A 21,195-nucleotide genomic window follows, 5' to 3' on the forward strand; every position below is an offset into this window, starting at 1 on the left:
CTGGATTAAGAAAATGTGGCACATATATACCATGGAATACTATGCAACCATAAAAAAGGAGGAGTTCATGTCCTTTGTAGGGACATGGATGAAGCTGGAAACCATCATTCTCAGCAAACTATCACAAGGACAGAAAACCAAACACTGCATGTTCTCACTCATAGATGGGAATTGAACAATGAGAACACTTGGACACAGGGCGGGGAACATCACACACTGGGGCCTGTCGTGGGGTAGCGGGAGGGGGAAGGGATAGTATCAGGAGATATGCCTAATGTAAATGACGAGTTAATGGGTGCAGCACACTAACATGGCACATGTATACATATGTAACAAACCTGCACGTTATGCACATGTACCCTAGAACTTAAAGTATAATAATAATAAAAAAAACAGACAAAAAGAAAAGTCCACATTCCAAAGTCTCATCTGAAACAAGACAAGTCCCTTCTGCCTATGAGCCTGTAAAATCAAAAGCAAATTAGTCACTTCCTAGATACAAAGCAGGTACAGGCATTGGGTAAATACAAGCATTCCAAATGGGAGAAATTGGCCAAAACAAAGGGCCTATAGGCCCCATGCAAGTCCAAAATCTAGCAGGAGTGTCAGTAATTCTTTTTTTTTTTTTTTTTTTTTTGAGACAGAGATTCGCTCTTTTTGCCCAGGCTAGAGTGCAATGGCACAATCATGGCCCACTGCAACCTCCGCCTCCTGGGTTCAAGTGATTCTCCTGCCTCAGCCTCCTGAGTAGCTGCAACTACAGGTGCGTGCCACCATGCCCAGATAATTTTGTATTTTTAGTAGAGATGGAGTTTCACCATGTTAGCCAGGCTGGTCTCAAACTCCTGACCTCAGGTGATCTGCCCACCTCATGCTCCCAAAGTGCTGGGATTACAGGTGTGAGCCAGCATGCCTTGACAGCAGTCAAATCTTAAAGGTCCAAAATGATCTTCTTTGACTCCATGTCTCACATCCAGGTCACACTGATGCAAGAGGTGGGCTCCCACGGTCTTGGGCAGCTCCACCCATGTGGTTTTGTGGGGTACAGACTCCCTCCTGGCTGCTTTCATGGGCTGGCAATGAGTGCCTGTGACTTTTCCAGGTGCACGGTGAAAACTGTTGGTGGATCTACCATTCCGAGGTCTGGAGGACAGTGGCCCTCTTCTCACAACTCCACTAGGCTGTGCCCCAGTAGAGACTCTGTGTGGGGTCTCTGATCCCACATTTCCCTTCTGCACTTCCCTAGCCAAGGTTTTCCATGAGGGACCCACCCCTGCAGCAAACTTCTGCCTGGGCATCCAGGCGTTTCCATACCTCCTCTGAAATCTGGGTGGAGGTTCCCAAACCCCAGTTCTTGACTTCTGTACACCCACAGATTCAATACCACATGGAAGCTGCCAAGGCTTGAGGCTTGCACCCTCTGAAGCCACAGCCTGAGCTCTATGTTGGCCCCTTTCAGCCACAGCTGGAGCAGCTGGGACACAGGGCACCAAGTCCCTAGGCTACACACAGCATGGGGACCCTGGGCCCAGCCCACTAAACCATTTTTCCTCCTAGGCCTCAGGGCTTATGATGGGAAGGGCTGCCATGAAGACCTCTGACATGCCCTGAAGACATTTTCCCCATGGTCTGGGGATTAACAGTTGGCTCCTCATTACTTATGCAAATTTCTGCAGCTGGCTTTAATTTCTTCTCAGAAAATGGGATTTTCTTTTCTATCACATTGTCAGGCTGCAAATTTTCCAAACTTTTATGCTCTGTTTCCCTTTTAAAACTGAATGCCTTTAACAGCACCCAAGTCACCTCTTGAATGCTTTGTTGCTTAGAAATTTCTTCTGCCAGATACCCTAAATCATCTCTCTCAAGTTCAAAGTTTCATGAATTTCTAGGACAGGGGCAAAGTGCTGCCAGTCCCTTTGCTAAAATATAACAAGAGTCACCTTTGCTCCAGTTCCCAAGAAGTTCCTCATCTCCATCTGAGACCACCTCAGCCTGGATTTCATTGTCCATATCATTATTAGCATCTTGTTCGAAGCCATTGAACAAGTCTCTAGGGAGTTTCAAACTTTCCCACAAGTTCCTGTCTTCTTCTAAGCCCTCCAAACCATTTCAACCTCTGCCTGTTACCCAGTTCCAAAGTCGTTTCCACATTTTCAGGTATCTTTTCAGCAGCACTCTTCTCTACTGGTACCAATTTACTGTATTAGTCCATTTTCATGCTGCTGATAAAGACATACTGGAGACTGAGTAATTTATATGGGAAAAGGGGTTTGTTGGACTTACAGTTCCATGTGGCTGGGGAAGCCTCATAATCATGATGGAAGGCAAGGAGGAGCAAGTCACATCTTAAATATATGGCAGCAGGCAAAGAGAGAGCTCGTGCTGGGAAACTCTACCTTATAAAGCCATCAGATCTGGTGAGACTTATTCACTGTCATGAGAACAACATGGGAAAGACCTGCCCCCATGATTCAATTATCTCCCACAGGGTCCCTCCCACAACATGTGGAAATTCAAGATGAGATTTGGGTGGGGACACAGCCAAACCATATTCCATATTTCACCATATCAGTGAAAATTAATAGAGAATAGAAAAACAATATAGAAAATCAAGAAAACCAAAAGTTGGTTCTTTGAAAAGATCCACAAAATTGATAAACCTTTAGCTAGTTTGACCAAGAAAAAATTAAGACTCAAATTATTAGAATCAGAAACTTAAAAGGGGCATTACTACCAACTGTGGAGAAATAAAAAGGATTATAAAGTGGATGATTTTTTAAAAATATACAGACAACCAAAACTGGCTCAAGAAAAAAAAAAGAGACAATATAAATAGACCTTTTAAAGAGTGGATCAAGTCAATAATCAAAAACCTACCTATGAAGCAAAGCCCAGGCCCAGATGACTTTACCACTAAATATTATCAAGCATTCAAAAAGAATTAGCACCAGTTCTTTACAAACTCTTCCAAAATAACAGAAAAGGAGGAAAATCTTCTCAGCCCATTTCATGAGTCCAGTATTATACTGACACCAAAACCAGATAAAGATATCACAAGAAAGAAAAGCTACAGATAAATATATCGTATAACTATAGATGCAAACCCCTCAACCAAATACCTGCAAACCAAACCTAGAAACATATAAAAAGAATTATATACCATGATCAAGTAGGTTATGTTTTTTTGAGACAGTGTCTCCAGAGCTCTGTCACCCAGGCTGGAGTAAAGTGGTGTGACCATACCTCACTGCAGCCTCAAACTCCTGGGCTCAAGGCATCCTCCTGCCTCAGCCTTCTCAGTAGCTACGTAGCTATATACACAGGATCTCACTATGTCGCCCAGGCTGGTCTCAAATTCCTGGCTTCTCGAATTCCTCCTGCCTTGGCCTCCCAAAGCACTGAGATTACAGGCATGACCCATCACTCCCAGACCCAAGTAGGATTTATCCTAGGCAAGGAAGATTGGATTAATATCCAAAAATCAATGTAATATATCCTACTGATACAATAAAAGACAAAAGCCATGAAATTATCTCAATGAATACAGAAAAAGCATTTTTTAGAAATCCCACACCTTTTCATGTAAACTAATTCAATTAAATAGGAATAGAACAGAATTTTCTAAACCTGATAAAAGGCATCTACAAAAAACCCACAGTTAACACCACACTTAATGGGGAAAGACTCATGCTTTCCCCCTAAGGACAAGAATAAGACAAGAATATCTGCTCCCATGATTTCTGTTCAACATTGTACTAGAGGTTCTTGCCAGGGCTATTAGGCCAGAAAATTAAATACAAGAATCCAAGCCACAGTGGTTCACACCTGTAATCCCAGTACTTTGGGAGGCTGAGATGGGTGGATCACAAGGTCAGGAGTTTGAGACCAGCCTAGTCAACATCTCTACTAAAAATACAAAAATTAGCCTGGCGTGTGGCAGACATCTGTAATCCCAGCTACTGGGGAGGCTAGGGCAGGAGAATCGCTTAAACCCCAGCAGCAGCGGTTGCAGTGAGCCAAGATCGTACCACTGCACACCAGCCTGGGCAACAGAGCAAGACTCTGTCTCAAGAAAAAAAAAAAAAAAAGAATCCAGATTGGCAAGGAACTAGTAAAACCCTCTCTTCACTGTAACATGATCTCATAAAGAGAAAATCCTAAGTCATCCACTAAAAAAACAGAAACTATTAGAATAAATGAGTTCAGCAACATGGCAGGATATAAGATCAATATACAAAATCAATTCTATTTCTATATACTTTAAATGAACAATCTGAAAATGGAACTGAGATTTCATTCACAACATCATCTAGAAGAATAACATACTCAAAAAATATTTAACAAAAGAAATATACAACTCAGAAAACTATAAAACATTGATAACAGAAATTGAAAAATATCTAAATAATTGAAAAAAAATCCACATTTATGGATTGGAAGATATAACATTGTTAAGATGGCAATACTCCCCAAACAAATCTACAGATGCAACATAATCCCTCCATCAGAAGCTGATTTCTTCATAGAAATTGATAAGCTGATTATAAACTTCATATAGAATTTCAAGAGATGCAGAATAACCAAAACAATCATGAAAAAGAATAAAGGACTCACATTCCTCAATTTTGAAACTTACTATAAAGCAAGAGTAATCAAGACAATGTGGCACAAGGACAAACATACACATTAGTGGAATAGGCTTAAGAGTACAAAATAAGCCCAGAGATCTCTGGTTAACAGATTATTGACAAGGATGCCAAGACTATTAAATGGAGGAAGAATGTTATTTTCAATAAATGGTGCTAGGACAACTGAACATCCACATGCAAAAGAATGAAATTAGAGCCTTACCTCACACAATATATAAAAATTAACCCAAGGCCAGGTGTGGTGGCGTATGCCTCTAATCCCAGCACTTTGGGAGGGTGAAGTGGGAGGATCGCTTGAACCCGGAAGTTTGAGACCAGCCTGTGCAACATGGTGAGACCCTGTCTCTACAAAAAGTAAAAAAAAAATAGTCGACATTCTACTCAGAGGTTGAGGTGGGAGGATCGCTTGAACCCCGGAGGCTGAGACTGCACTGAGACAAAATCGTGCCACTACACGCCACCCTACATGACAAAGCACGACTCTGTCTCAAAAAAAAAAAAAAAAAAAAATTAACTCAAAATGGATCAAATACCATTATATAAAAGCAAAACTATAAAACTCTTAGAACAACTAAGCGAAAACCTTCATGACTTTAAATTTAGCAAAGGATTCTTAGATATGACACCAAAAGTACAAACAAAAAAGAAAATAAAATCGGTAAGTTGGATGGACTTCATTGAAATTAAAAACTTTTGTACTTAAAAAGAAACTATCGGGATGTCCAGGTGAGTCCCAGGCTGCAGGAGGCGGCTCCAGGCAGCGCCTGAGCGCTGGCGGCAGGCCCAGGCTGCGGCGTGTGTGCGCCGGGAGACACGATCTTGTAGAAAATTTCAGCTATACCCGTTGGAGTAGAAGCTGAAATAATAGAAGCTGTGTACGATGCATTACGGTATTGAAGAAAATTAACTTTTGTATTAAATATTTGGAATATAAGGAAATAAGGAAAGGTGACTGAAAATGGTGCAGAAGAAAATACAAATCACACGCATAATGGATGAAAGGAACCGACAGGTCACTTTTACAAAGAGAAAGTTTGGATTAATGAAGAAAGCTTATGAACTTAGTGTGCTCTGTGACTGTGCACTTTCAACAGCTCTAACAAACTGTTCCAATATGCTAGCACTGATACGGAGAAAGTTCTTCTCAAGTATACAGAATAGAATTAACCTTATGAAAGCAGAACCAACCCGGATATTGTCGAGGCTCTGAACAAGAAGGAACACAGAGGGTGCGACAGTTCAGACCCTGATACTTCATATGTGCTAACTCCACATACAGAAAAATATAAAAAAATTAATGAGGAATTTGATAATATGATGTGGAATCATAGCATCGCACCTGGTTTGCCACCTCAGAACTTTTCAATGTCTGTCACAGTTCCAGTGACCAGCTCCAATGCTTTGTCCTACACTAACCCAGGGAGTTCACTCGTGTCCCCATCTTTGGCAGCCAGCTCAACGTTAACAGATTCAAACATGCTCTCTCCACATCAAACCATATTATAAGACACGTGTCCCATGGAGCTCCTCAGAGACCACCAGGTACTGGCAATGCAGGTAGGAGGTTGGGTACTACAGACCTCACAGTGCCAAATGGTGCTGGAAGCAGCCCAGTGGGGAATGGATTTGTAAACTCAAGAGCTTCTCCAAATTTGATTGGAGCTACTGGTGCAAATAGTTTAGGCAAAGTCACACCTACAAAGTCTCCCCCTCCACCAGGTGGCGGTAATCTTGGAATGAACAGTAGAAAACCAGACCTTTGAGTTGTCATCCCCTCTTCAAGCAAGGGCATGATGCCTCCTCTAGTAAGTTGAATCTTTCTTCAACTTCATTGTTTAAAACACGTATTTTTTACATAGTCTGTAGCTTCCTTTGGAATTTTCTGTGCCACTGTAGAATCTACACCTATTCCCAATGAATATTTCCATTCAAAATTAGTATTTGAAGAGACAAGACTATTTTAAATACACAAAAATCAGATTATGGAAATTCACTTAATGGTTATTTAAAATTAAAGCTAAATATGAACATAGATGGAACTGGAGGTTAATGTGTGAAGCGAAATAAGCCAGGCATGGAAAGATAGATACTGCATGTCCTCACTCATATGTGGGACCTAAAAAAACTGATCTTGTGGAGATAGAGAATAGAATGATAACAGATGCTGGGAAAGGTGTGTGGGTAGGAGACGGGATAAAGAGAGGTTGATTAGTGGGTAAAAACATACACTCAGATAGAACAAATATACCCCTGTATTCAGTAAGGGAGAAGGGTGACTATAGTTAGCAACATTGTAGATGGAGTATATTTCAAAGTAGCTAGAAGAGAGGACTTAAAATGTTCCCAACACATAGGAGGGATAAATACTCAAGATAATAGATACCCAAATACCCTGACCTTGCTCATTACACATTCTATGAATGTAACAAATACTCACATGTACCCCATTAACATGTAACACACTTTCAATTTTTAAAAAGTAAAATATAGAGAGATTATGTTTAATTTTTTCTTTTACCAGGCTAGAAGCATTAAACATGACTTATTTATTCTCTGTTAAGAAAAAAAAAAAAAAAAAAGGACACTATCAAGAAAATGGAAAGGCAACCCACAGAAAAAGATAAACTGTTTAGAATTCACATATCTGAAAAGCGACTTGTATTCAGAACATATTAAGCAGTCTTATAACTCAATAATAAAAAGACAACCTAAATAAAATATGGGCAAAGAATCATTAGAGTGTGTGAAAGGGTGTTTTACATTTATGTTAGACCTAGCTACTAATGGACTCCCAATAAAGGACATTTTTTTTAAAAGTATGATATGTAGACCACTGGCATCAGAATCACCTGGGATGCTTGCTAAAATTGCCAGTTTATGGGTATCTCTGTAGATACAGTGTACCAAGAAGACTGGAGGCAGGGCTCAGGAATCTGCATTCTTCACCAAATCCCTAATCACACTAAAGTTTGAGAACCACTTATATAGAATGTTATTTCACAGACTAATATCTCAGATAGGTCTCATTCTGTTTGACATTTTCAAAGAGTTACAGTGTCAGCTGGTGGACATTTGTCTAGAATTCTAACACAAGTGGTAATAGCACACAGTAACACACAATATTTATCAATGTTGAACAATGGTATCTGTTCTCTGGTAGTATGAAACCTTGGAAAATTGCTTTTCTTTCTATACATGTTATAAATCAATAGCATAAATCTCAATTTTTGTCTTAGAAAAAAAACATGGCAAAGGACCTGAACAGACATTTCTGCAAAGAAGATATACAAGTGGCTAATAAACCTTTAAAAAATGCTTGACATCAGTAGTCATCAGGAAAACACAAATCAAAACCACGGTGAGATTTTATTTTACACCCACTAGTATGGCCAGAATTTAAAAGTGAGACAGGTTCTAGCAAGCAAGCAGAGAAAGTGGAACCTTCATACACTGCTGGTAGGAATACAAAATGATGTGGCCTCTTTGAAAACAGTGTGGCAGTCTTCAAAAAGTTAAAGATACAGTTATCAAATAACCAATAATTTCACTGCCTGCCAACAGATGATATGATGAAATGTGATAGATACATACAACAAAATATTATTAGGCCATAAAAATGAGTGAAGTACTGATAAATGCGAAAACATGAGCGAACATTGAAAACATTATACCAAGTGAGAGAACCCAGTCAAATGATCACACAGTACACGAATTCATTCACATGAAAGTCCAGAACGGGGAAATCTATAGAGACAGAAAGCAAACTTAGGAATGAAGTGACGATGTTGGGAGTAAGAGGGTGAGAGCTAAAGAGTATGGGGTTTCTTTTGAGGCTTATTTTGATGAAAATAATCTAAAACTGACAGCGGTAATGGATGCACACATCTGTGAACATACTAAAAATCATTGAATTATACACTTTAAATAGGTGAATCGTAAAGTATATAAACTATATCTCAAAGTGATGCTCAATGCTTTGCTTATTTTGCTTTGTTTTTAAAACTATATGCATGTATTACTTTTATTTTAAATATTAATTGTATTGAAAATAATAATTGTGGAAACATGTTATACCAAGAAATCTAATCATTATGAGTATTTTCTTACCATTGTCCCCATTTATTCTTATTTCATATTCTTTGTAGAGTTTTTGTATGTTTTTGATAATTTCCTCCATGTACTGTCGCTCTGATGGCAACTCCCCCTCCAAACTTTTATGGCGATTAAATATCCCAAGCCCAATATCTGTCCAGTTTTCCTGTAAATGTTTAATAATCTTGAGAGTATCATATTTTGACAGTAGAACATCCCCAGTAAACTCTTCTTTTTTCTCATTCAGCATCTAAAGAGTGAAAGGAAGAGGAAGAGTAGCATATTATCTATCCACTAATGATTTTATCAAGGTCTACCTAATGCTTATTCCCCAGTGACTCCCAATTATTTTGGAGTTGCATATCCTATTATTATTATGCTCCAAAGAGATGGTATATGACATATATCTTATTTTTTAAATTAAAACGAATTTAAACTAATTTTGATACTCTGTAAGATAACCCATAGTTTACCAGGATGAAAATCATTATATTAAATTCTGTGTGGTTAAAAAACAAAAAAAAAAAAAGTAGAGATAGGCAATTAAGTCCTATAAAGCTAAGCATGTTTAATTACTATTGGCTTTCGTAAGGTTGTAATATATCTGTTTACATGATCCCCACTAGACTGGGAAAGTGCCTAGAATATACAGGTTGTGTTTTATTCACATTTTGTTTATCTGTCTAAACCCAAGTCCAAGTGCTGAACATGACATATCAATAAATATTTGTGGAAAAATAAGGTACAATTTATATATATAATTGGGCATTATTTGTGCTCAGATAATAGAAACATTACCCAGCCTTCAATAAGAGTAATTAGCACGGGGAGACAGTGTAGAAGAGCAATTAGGAGTAAGAACTTTGAAGCCGGAGAGATCTGGACTCAAATTCTGACTCCGCCACTTACCTTTTATAGATAACTTAGGTAAGTTACTTAACATCCTAGGCTTCAATTTCCACATCTGGGACATGAAGATTATAAGACTTGCATCATAGGGCAGCAATGAAGAATAAGTAAGATAATATATGGAAAACACATTTTCAGCTCCTCACAAAGAGTAAGCGCTTAATAAATGAGAGCTATTACTATTCCTAAATTGAAGAAATATGACTTTTTTGTATTTTTTCTATGCATGTCAAAACTGCCAGATAAAAAGAAAAAAAAAAAGTCACTAAACTAGACATGTTGTATATGGATCAGGAAATATCTTCAATTCTGAGAATATACTGTTCAAGTCATTCCTAAAGAAAAGAAAATGGTTTGTTGGGATCTTATGCAATTTCATTAGGGAATGATTTCGATATTCACTTTGGAAATATTTCAATGTCACATATATTTTCCTTTGTCAGACTACTATAACGTGATAGTAATTTGATCAATGAAATCTATTTTCCAAGCTATGACCCCTTAAAGATTGTTATTAATATATAAACAAAATGTGGTATATAAATACAATGGGATATTATTCAACCTCAGAAAGAAAGAAAATTCTGACACTTGCTGCAAAATGGATGAACATTATGCTGAGGGAAATAAGCCAGTCACAAAAGTAAAATACTGTATGATTCCACTTATATGAGATGCCTAGAATCATCAAATTCATAAACAGAAAGTAGAACGAGATTGCCCAGGGGGTACGGGGAGGCAGAAATGGGGACTTACAGTATAATGGGTACAGAATGTCAGTTTGGGGAAAAGAAAAAGTCCTGGAAATGAATGGTGGTGATGGTTGTACAACAATATAAATATATTTAGGGCAACTGAACTGTATGCTTAAAAATGATTAAAATGGTAAATTTTGTGTTATATATATTTTACCACAATAAAAAAAGATGTTATTAATTTTAAAAGTCCAATTTGTCCTTAAAACAAAAGCCAGATATAGGACAGGCACAAACGTTACTTATGTCTGACAATTAAATAATAGCATTGAACTACCCTCACTTGTAGGGAGCCAAAGGCCCGTGGGATGTGGCCAACTCAGCATTCCACTTGAGGCTATATGATCAAGCAAACTGTTTATCACGAATGCACGATGTAAGCAAACTCACACTGCGCCTGCCACCAAAAGGTTTGCAGAGGGACATCACTCCCTGGCACCGGGCTCTTTGAAGTTATCTATTGAGAAGTCTGGCACCTATTGTTCAAAGGATGCAGTCTTGCAAGCCTGCTGTGAACCAAACAGCAATTACCCAACAATCACTCCCCCTTTCTCCCATCTCTTTTGCCTAATAAATACAGAGGGCTGTGTAAAGCTCAGGGCCCTTGTCCACTACAGGCAAGATGCCCCCCGGCCCCTTCTTCCAAATACACTCTTTTGTCTCTTGTCTTTTATTCCCACGTTCATCCCCCTTTGTTCAGTCCCCCTATGTCTGTGCGGGTTACATAGTAGCATCTGAACACAGGACTTCAAGGACATGAAGGAAGAAGATCTGCTGGAACAGAGAAACTGAAATTGACAAGGCGAATGGGGAAGCCGGGATGAGTCTGCCGGCAGTGGAGATAAGGTCAGTACCCTGAAGAGGTACTGGGAGCAGTGCTTTAAAGAAGTACTGGGAATGGGAAGTTTTCTGAATCAGGATAACACGGAGCAGAATTTGTCTGTTGGAGAAAAACATTATGTGCAGTTGCTGAAAGTTTTATTGAAATGAACTGGTCCTCAGGTTAGTTCTCAGACATTGACTAAGCTGCTGCAGGAGGTTATTACACATAACACATGGTTTCCACAGGCAGGCAGTCTTGATGTGGAAAATTGGGACAGAGCAGGAGAAGGATTAAAACAGGCTCATCAAAAAGGTCTTAAAGTTGATTCTTCAGTTTTCTCCACGTGGAGTTTAGCTCGTACTATACTTCTGCCATTATCTCCTCATTATTCTGCAGGACAGCAGGCTGAATCTAAAAATCTGAAAGAATCTGTTGTCCCACCCACAGTTCCAATTGAAAATAAAAAACAGGAGAGGGAGGATAAAAATTGGCCTATACCACCTCCTCCAGTTGCAGAAACATCTGAAACACCTCCTTTGATAGCAGAAATAGAAACCCCAATACAAAGAATTTTATGCTCTGCTGCCATAGCTGGAGAGCCCTTAGGACCTTGTGCTTTTCCTATTTCCGTAAGGGCTGATCCAAATAATCCACAGCAGGTTATTCATGAACACACTCCCCTAGAGTTTAAGTTGTTAAAGGAATTAAAAGCAAGTGTGGTAAATGATAGCGTACAGAGCCCATTCACCTTAAGATTTCTAGAATCTGTGTTTGGTGCTATGCGTCTTTTACCCTTTGATGTGAAACACTTGGTGCGAACTTGCTTGTCGGCTAGCGCATATCTGACATGGAATTTAAATTGGCAAGAAATGTGTGCAGACCAGGCTAGACAGAACTGTGCTGCTAGAAATGGAGACGTTACAGAGGATATGCTGTTAGGTAATGGTCCTTATTCAGACCTGGAATGTCAAATGGCACTCCCAGATGCCGCTTATCAGCAGTGTGCACGGGCTGCTAAATGTGCCTGGGCCACAATTCCTGAAGAGGGAGTCCCAGTACAATCATTTTTACATATCATGCAAGGGTCACTGGAACCCTATACGCAATTTCTTGCAAGATTACAAGAGGCAGTGAAGCGTCAGATTCCTCATACCGTGGCTGCAGAAATGCTAACCTTAGCTCCAGCTTTTGAGAATGCAAACGCGAACTGTAAATGTGCGATGGCACCAGTGAGGTGTACAAAAAACTTTGGAAATTTTCTCAGACCTTGTCAGGATGCAGGAACTGAGCTTCATTGCTGTGCAATGTTAGTGCAAGCAATGGCTAATTTAGCAGTTGACAAATCTAAAAGGAGCTAAGGGTCAAACCCTAAAATGGGAAAATGTTATAATTATGGAAAAACTGGACATTTTAAAAAGGAATGCCGCCATATCTCAGGACAGAAAGGACCTTACAATGCAGTGCCCCACCCAACGGAAAAAAATGCCAGGACTGTGTGCTCGCTGTAACAAAGGAAATCACTGGGCCAATCAGTGCCGCTCAAAATTTCATCAGAATGGCACCCTCCTGCCAGGAAACAAGACATGGGCCTGGCCCCGGGCCCCACAAACAATGAGGGCATTCCCAGTCCAGACCTCAACCCCATTTGAGGGATGGGTTCCTGGAGGCACATTGATTCCCTCACCCCAGGAACACCAGGAAGTGCAGGATTAGAGCTACCCACCAAAGAAAGAATCACATTAGTCAGGGGAGACAAACCTATCAAAGTTCCCACTGGTATTTGGGGACTTTTACAAACAGGATACACAGGACTAATTTTAGGCAAAAGTCGTCTTAATTTGCAAGGCATCACTGTAGTCCTAGGAGTGATTGACTCTGATTATGAAGGAGAAATTCAAGTAGTTTTAATGTCACAAGATCTTTGGGTTTTTGAACCGGGAGATCTTTGCTCAATTACGCTTATTCGTTGCAAATTATACCCTTCTCCATGAAAGGAGAAAGGAGAAAATAAAGGGTTTGGGAGCACAACTACATGAGAAATCTATCACAACCAATAGCCTCTAAATAGACCCACCTGTGGGTACAAATTAAAGGAAAGAAATGTTATGGGCCTATGGATACGGGAGCTGATGTATCAGTAACATCTAAAGACAATGGCCCCCATCCTGGCCCTTGCAATTAACTTCTACATCCTTAGTGGGAAAGGAACAGCTCAAAGTGTTCAACAGAGCCCTGAGATTTTACCTTGTCTTGGTCTGGATGAACAGTCGTGTACTTTGCAGCCTTATGTCGCAAATATAGCTATCAATTTATGGGGTCAAAACTTAGTTACACCTTGGGATATGAGACTTACAAATGAAAACTTTGATAACCCAGGATTTAAAATGCTGAAGAACATGGGATATCAGAATGGAAAAGGTTTAGGAAAATTTCTTCAAGGAAATCCTAACCCAGTATCAGTAACTGCAAAAACAGAAAAGGGCTAGGACGTCAGGATTTCTGATGGGGGTCATTGATATTTCTCCGCCGCCCACTGCCTTACCATTAGAATGGCTCAGTGACAAACCTGTATGGGTGGATCAATGGCCTCTATCTCAGGATAAGCTGATGCAACTTCAGCAGCTAATAAAAGAACAATGGGACACCGGACACAAAGAGGAGTCAGCCCCTGGAATTCTCCAGTGTTTGTTATTCCAAAAAAGTCCAGAAGATGGCGACTGCTACATGATTTAAGAGCTGTTAATGCAAAAATTAAACCAACGGGTGCCTCACAAAAAAGTTTACCATCTCCAGTGGCTATTCCAAAAGACTGGCCTCTTGTAGTAATAGATCTTAAGGAGTGTTTACTGTACCCTTACACGAGAAGGATAAGCCTCGATTCGCCTTCTGTGTGCCTTCTATTAATCAAAGAGAACCTGTTTCTCATTATCAATGGAGAGTTTTACCCCAAGGCATGATTAACAGTCCTACGCTGTCAGCATTTTGTAGGACAGGCATTAAAGGAGCCTCGGAATATGTTTCCTACTGCTTATATCATTCATTTTATGGATGATATTCTTTTGGCCGCTCCTACAGATCAAATCCTACATCAGTTATTCAGAGGAACTAAGCAGCCTTTGACTAAATAGAATCTCAAAATAGCCCCAGAAAAGGTACAACTTCCCCATACCAACACTTAGGAACTGTTGTTACGGAGAGAAGTGTATGGCCTCAGAAAGTAGTTCTCCATAAAGACAGGTCACAGACTTTAAATAATTTTCAACAATTATTAGGAGATATTAATTGGCTACGCCTGATGTTAGGTATTGCTACCTATCGACTCACATATCTTTACTAAACCCTGCAAGGAGATTCTTCTTTAAATTCCCTGCGGCAATTAACTAAAGAGGCAGAAGCCGAATTACGAATTACGGCTTGTAGAGCAAATGTTACTGCAGAGACATGCCACATGGCTACAACCGCAAAAACCTTTGCTTTGTTTATTCTTTCTACCCCCCACTCTCCAACAGGGCTTTGGGGCCAGTCTATAGACAAGTCTGTAACAGTAACAGAATGGCTCTTTCTACCTCATCAAACAGTCAAAACCTTGCAAATTTATCTTTTTTTAATTACACAAATTGTGACTATGGGCAAGCATAGGTCAAAAATGCTTATGGGATATGATCCTGACAAAATTATTGTTCCTCTAGACTCCCAGCAACAAGCCGCAGCTTGGGAAATGTCAACTGCCTGGCAAACTGCTTTTGCAGACTTCGTGGGTGCTATAGATAACCACTGTCAGGCCTCTGAGCCCAAGCTAAGCCATCATATCCCCTGTGACCTGCATATATATATCCAGATGGCCTGAAGCAACTAAAGATCTACAAAAGAAGTGAAAATAGCCTTAGCTGATGACATTGTACCATTGTGATTTGTTTCTGCCCCACCCTAACTGATCAATGTACTTTGTAATCTCCCCCACCCTTAAGAACTTTCTTTGTAATCTCCCCCACCCTTAAGGAGGTTCTTTAATTCTCCCCACCCTTGAGAATGTACTTTGTGAGATCCACCCCCTGCCCGCAAAACATTGCTCCTAACTCCTATCCCAAAACCTATAAGAACTAATGATAATCCCACCACCCTTTGCTGACTCTCTTTTCGGACTCAGCCCGACTGCACCCAGGTGAAATAAACAGCCTTGTTGCTCACACTAAGCCTGTTTGGTGGTCTCTTCACACGGACGCACGTGACAACCACTACCCCTCAGACAAGATTTTACAGTTTTATAAAATCCATTCTTTCATTCTTCCTGTGATTTCTCACCACAAACCTATTCCAGGTGGACAAATTTATTTTACTGATGGCCCTTCCAAAGGTTGTGCTGCTATCTATGGACCAAAACATACTCAAATAATGATGACCTCGGGTTTCAGCTCAACGCTCAGAGCTAATTGCAGTCATTCAGGTTTTGGAGCTCACAGCTTCCGATCCTATCAATGTCGTCTGTGATTCAGCTTATGCTGTAAATGTAGCCAGTCACATAGAAAGTGCTACAATTAAAAGTACACTAGACCCAGAACTGCTGAATTTATTTTTAAGACTTCAACAAGTTATTCACTCTCATGCAGCTCCTTTTCATATTTCTCATATTCGTTCTCACACACAACTTTCTGGGCCACTATCTCTAGGTAATGAAAAGCAGACAAATTGATTGGTTCTGTGTTTCAGCAAACTCGAGTGTCTCATGCGCTGCTGCACCAAAATACTTCTGCCCTTACTTGTATGTTCCATTTATCTCGCAGCCAAGCTAGGGCTATAATACAAACCTGTCCTACTTGCCAGCATGTCTCCCTGGAGAAGGCTGTAACCCACGAGGTTTGGCTCCAAATGAAATTTGGCAAACAGATGTTACACACATAGCAACCTTTGGTAAGCTTACCTATGTTCACGTGACTATAGACACTTATTCTCATACGCCGCATGCTACATGCCAAACACGTGAGACAGCTGGTCATGTACAGTGACATTGTCTGTCATCAATTGCTCATATGGGGATACCTAACAATTAAAAACTGACAGTGGACCCGCTTACACTAGTATGCCTTTCAAAATTTCTTACAGCTTTGGGCTATAACCCGCAAAACAGGAATTCCTTATAATCCCAGAGGACAAGGCATTATAGAGCGGTCACATCAAACATTACAATGCATGTTGAAAAGACAAAAAGCGAGTATAAGAGGCAAACTACCACCTCAATCAAAACTACATTTAGCTTTATTTACTTTAAATTTTTTGACTCCTGGTACAAATTATAAGACTCCAGCAGAAAGACATTGGCAAGTGTTAGAGGAAAAGAGGAAAATTTATTCGAAAATGTTATGGAAATCCACAGAAGAAGGAAAATGGAAAGGTCCGGTGGATTTACTGATGTAGGGATGAGGGTATGCTTGTGTTTTTACAGGAGATGGACAAACTGTGTGGGTGCCCTCAAGGTGCGTGCGACCATGGAACGGGAGACTGGAGGAACCCAGGGTGGCCAACCATGGGCCTGGTCCCTCCAGTATGAGCCATGAGCCAGCTGATGAGTGCAAAGACGGAGAGAAGGCTGACCACAGTCACGATGACATCAATCCTCATAACGTGGGGACAACTCAAGAAAACCACGCAGGCAGCTGAGAAACTACTGGAGCCTCAGGGACAGGCAAAAATCCCTGATTCCATATTCTTGGCCATGTTAGCCATAATGTCCTGTGCAGTATGTTTTCCCTGCGCAGAGGCAAAAACATACTGGGCATATGTTCCCAGTCCCCCAGCAGTACAACCTATACTTTGGAGTGACACTCCTCCTGAGATTTGTCACGATCAGGGAGAGTGGGCTCCAGGACCCCTAACTCCCCCGACGTAGAACAGTTAGACTCTCAGAATAATGTCATTAATTATACCCTCCACTGGAAGGACTTCCTTTGTGTATCACTACAAAGACATCACTCAGCCATAGCTATCTTACAATTCAAGCTCAAACATGGTTGAGTCACTATGGAAAAATTATGTACTTATTAAGTCTTGGTTCTACTAATGTGACTGGTGTGCTAACCAACCATTCCTGGCCCAGTTGCCCTAATTGTGCTGATTATACAGAATAGATTCCATTCAATAGTTCCTACCCGCTTCTGTGGACCCAGTGTCTTGGTCCACTGGTAAGTGGAGACATTGTGGATTAGGGACCTAACAGTCAATTAGACGGAAAAGATGAAAATCAGAAATCATGGCACAAACTTCACTGGCTTTGGCAGCAAGCTTTTAATGCTTCTTCTTTACACAACACCGAGATCCAATCCCAGTCTGCCGCCCAGACTGCTTGGCATGGAGCAGGCTTTAGCCCGCCTCTTCCTCTGGCCTTATCTAGGGAGGAAAGGACCAATTCAAGAGATGATATAGAAGGCAGCGCTCCCATTTATGAATGGCAATATCTGGGTTGGAATATTATCCAGTAATAGCAATAGTAAGCAACACAGTCCCTTTTTTGGCAGCTAGGAAGGACCAGCTCCAGGTACACAATACCCAATTGACCTGCAAATCTTGCCAGTGATATCACTGCATTAATCATAGCACATTGAAAACACATAATCTCTCTACTTCCATAGTTTTTAGGTCGCATCCCTGGACTATGATTCCTGTTAATCTGTCTGAGCCTGGGGCTGCCACACCTGCTTTGCATTTTGTGAAACTTCTAATTCAGCTTATTCATCATGTCTGTAGAGCCTTAAGCATGATCATTTTTGCTACTGTTACCTTGATCACCACTCATAACTTCTGTTGTGATGTCCTCTGTAACTTTGCATAATTCTATTCAAACAGCTCAGTACCTGGAGAACTGGATGCACACAGCCGACCAAGCATGGCTACTTCAGAATAAAATTAACACTGAGTTACAAACTGAAGTGGCGATGTTAAAAATCCACGGTTCTATGGTTAGGGGAACAAGTACAAAGCTTGCAGTTGCAGCAGCAAATGCGTTGTCATTTTAATTACACTCATATTTGTGTAACCAACTTAGAATATAACCAAAGCAAGTATCCATGGAACCTTGTGAAAGCCGATTTGCCTGGAGCTTTCACATCCAACATCACCTATAATACTGGTGAATTACAAAACAAAATTCTTGATTTAAACAGGCAAATTCAAGAATTTCAGCCTTCTTTTGAAGACTGGACTAAATTCCAGCAAGGCCTGAAGAGCCTCAACCCTTGGACCTATCTAAAGCACCACCTTAACATCTTACATGTAGTTCTTAGAATGTTGTTGTTTTGTCTCTGTCTTCTGTTCATAGTCTGTAAAACCAGATGGACTGCCAATTGGAAAATGAGAGCTGCCCAGCCTGGCTCTACCTTCTTTCAATTAATACATAAACAGAAAGGGGGATATGTAGGGAGCCAAAGACTTGTGGGACGTGACCAACTCAGCATTCCACTTGAGGCTATATGATCAAACAGCAAACTTTATCATGAATGCAGGATGTGAGCAAACTCACACTGCGCCTGCCACCAAAAGGTTTGCTGAGGGACATCACTCCCTGGCACCAGGCTCCTTGAAGTTATCTACTGAGAAATCTAGCACCTATTGTTCAGAGGATGCAGTCTTGCAAGCCTGCTGTGAACCAAATGGCCGACTGACAATTACCCAACAATCACTCCCTCTTTCTTGCTATCTCTTTTGCCTAATAAATATGGAGGGCTGTGTAAAGCTCAGGGCCCTTGTCCACTAGAGGCAAGGTGGCCCCTGACCCTTTCTTCCAAATATACTCTTTTGTCTCTTGCCTTTGATTCCCGCATTTGCCCCCCTTCGCTCAGTCCCCCTAGGTCCATGCAGGTTACACTCACTGCCACCCAAGTAGATTTTCCTAATTTCTTTCCTTTTTTTTTTTCTTAGTGAGTGTCTGTTTTATAGATGAAGACATACGTCAGGAGAAACAAAGCTTTACAATGTAATATACAGTAGAGCTGTCATTTTAAGCTACACATGAAAGCAAAAGTTACTAATTCTTACCCTGCATAAGCAAATATATATTCAAAGAAGAAAAAGGTGTAAAGCTGGTATCTACCAAACTTTTTGTGTTCAACATAGAATTTTTTTTTTTTTTTTTTACTTTAAATTCGGGGATACATGTGCAGAACATGCAGGTTTGTTACACAGGTATACGTGTGCCATGGTGGTTTGCTGCACCTATCAACTCATCATCTAGGTTTTAAGTCAAGCATGCATTAGCGATTTTGACTAATGCCCTCCCTCCCCTTGCCCCTGCACCTTCCAACAGGCCCCAATGTGTGGTTTTCCCCCTCCCTGTGTCCATGTGTTCTCATTGTTCAACTCCCACTTATGAGTGAGAACATGCAGTGTTTGGTTTTCTGTTCCTGTGTTAGTTTGCTAAGGATGATGGTTTCCAGCTTCATCCACGTCCCTGCAAAGGACATGATCTCATTCCTTTCTATGGCTGCATAGTATTCCATGGTGTATATGTACCACATTTTCTTTATCCAGTCTATCATTGATGGGCATCTGGGTTGGTTCCAAGTCTTTCTTGTTGTAAATAGTGCTGCAATAAACATACATGTGCATGTGTCTTTACAGTAGAATGATTTATATTCTTTTGGGTACATATCCAGTATTGGGATTGCTGGGTCAAATGGTATTTCTAGTTCTAGATCCTTGAGGCATCACTACACTGTTTTCCATGATGGTTGAGCCAATTTACATTCCCACCAACAGTGTAAAAGCATTCCTATTTCTCCACAGCCTCACCAGCATCTATTGGTTCTTGACTTTTTAATAATTGCCATTCTGACTGGCGTGAGATGTATCTCATTGTGGTTTTGATTTGCATTTCTCTAATTATCAGTGATGTTGAGTTTTTTTTCATGTTTGTTGGCCACATAAATGTCTTCTTTTGAGAACTGTCTGTTCATATCCTTTGCCCACTTTTTGATGGGGTTGTTCTTTTTTTTTTTCTTATAAATTTGTTTCCTTATAGATTCTGGATATTAGACCTCTGTCAGATGGACAGATTGCAAAACTTTTCTCCCATTCTGTAGGCTGCTTGTTCCCTCTGATGATAGCTTCTTTTGCTGTGCAGAAGCTCTTTAGTTTAATTAGATCCCATTTGTCAATTTTGGTTTTTGTTGCAATTGCTTTTGGCATTTTCATCATGAAATCTTTGCCCATGCCTATGTCCTGAATGGTATTGCCTAGGTTTTCTGCTAGGGTTTTTATGGTTTTGGATTTTAAAGTCTTTAATCCATCTTGAGTAAATTTTTGTATAAGATGTAAGGAAGGGGTCAAGTTTCAGTTTTCTGCATATGGCTAGCCAGTTTTCCTAGCACCACTTATTAAATAGGGAATCATTTCCCCACTGCCTGTTTTTGTCAGGTTGGTCGAAGATCAAATGGTTGTAGATGTGCGGTGTTATTTCTCGGGTCTCTGTTTTATTCCATTGGTCTATATGTCTGTTTTGGTACCAGTACCATGCTGTTTTGGTTACCGTCATCTTGTAGCATAGTTTGGAGTCAGGTAGCATGATGCCTCCAGCTTTGTTCTTTTTCTTAGGATTGTCTTAGCTATATGGGCTCTTTTTTGGTTCCATATGAAATTTAAAGTAGTTTTCTCTAATTCTGTGAAGAATGTCAATGCTAATTTGATGGAAATAGCATTGAATCTATAAATTACTTTGGGCAGTATGGCCATTTTCACAATCATGATTTTTCTTATCCATGAGGATGGAATGTTTTTCCATTTGTTTGAGTTCTTTCTTATTTCCTTGAGCAGTGTTTTGTAGTTCTCCTTGAAGAGGTCCTTCACATCCCTTATTGGCTGTATTCCTAGGTATTTTATTTTCTTTTTAGCAGTTATGAATGGAAGTTAATTCATTATTTGGCTCTCTGCTTGTGTATTGTATATTGTTGGTGTATAGTAATGCTTGTGATTTTTGCACATT

The 21,195-nt window shown here is 40.2% G+C and overlaps 1 protein-coding gene and 1 pseudogene across 3 annotated transcripts in view; one reads left to right on the forward strand and one right to left on the reverse strand.

The window, feature by feature from the left end:
* Window positions 1–21,195, reverse strand: part of AXDND1 (axonemal dynein light chain domain containing 1) — a 196,129-nt gene that overhangs the window by 99,004 nt on the left and 75,930 nt on the right. For all 3 annotated transcript variants that reach the window (XM_050766158.1, XM_050766151.1, XM_050766150.1), the window contains one exon: window positions 8,757–8,991. In XM_050766158.1, coding sequence (XP_050622115.1) covers window positions 8,757–8,991 — 235 coding nt within the window. The remainder of the gene's footprint in view (window positions 1–8,756; window positions 8,992–21,195) is intronic.
* LOC126940549 (myocyte-specific enhancer factor 2A-like) lies at window positions 5,519–6,456 on the forward strand (annotated as a pseudogene).

Source organism: Macaca thibetana, chromosome 1 (assembly GCF_024542745.1).
Source record: "Macaca thibetana thibetana isolate TM-01 chromosome 1, ASM2454274v1, whole genome shotgun sequence".
Classification (NCBI taxonomy): Eukaryota; Metazoa; Chordata; class Mammalia; order Primates; family Cercopithecidae; genus Macaca; species Macaca thibetana.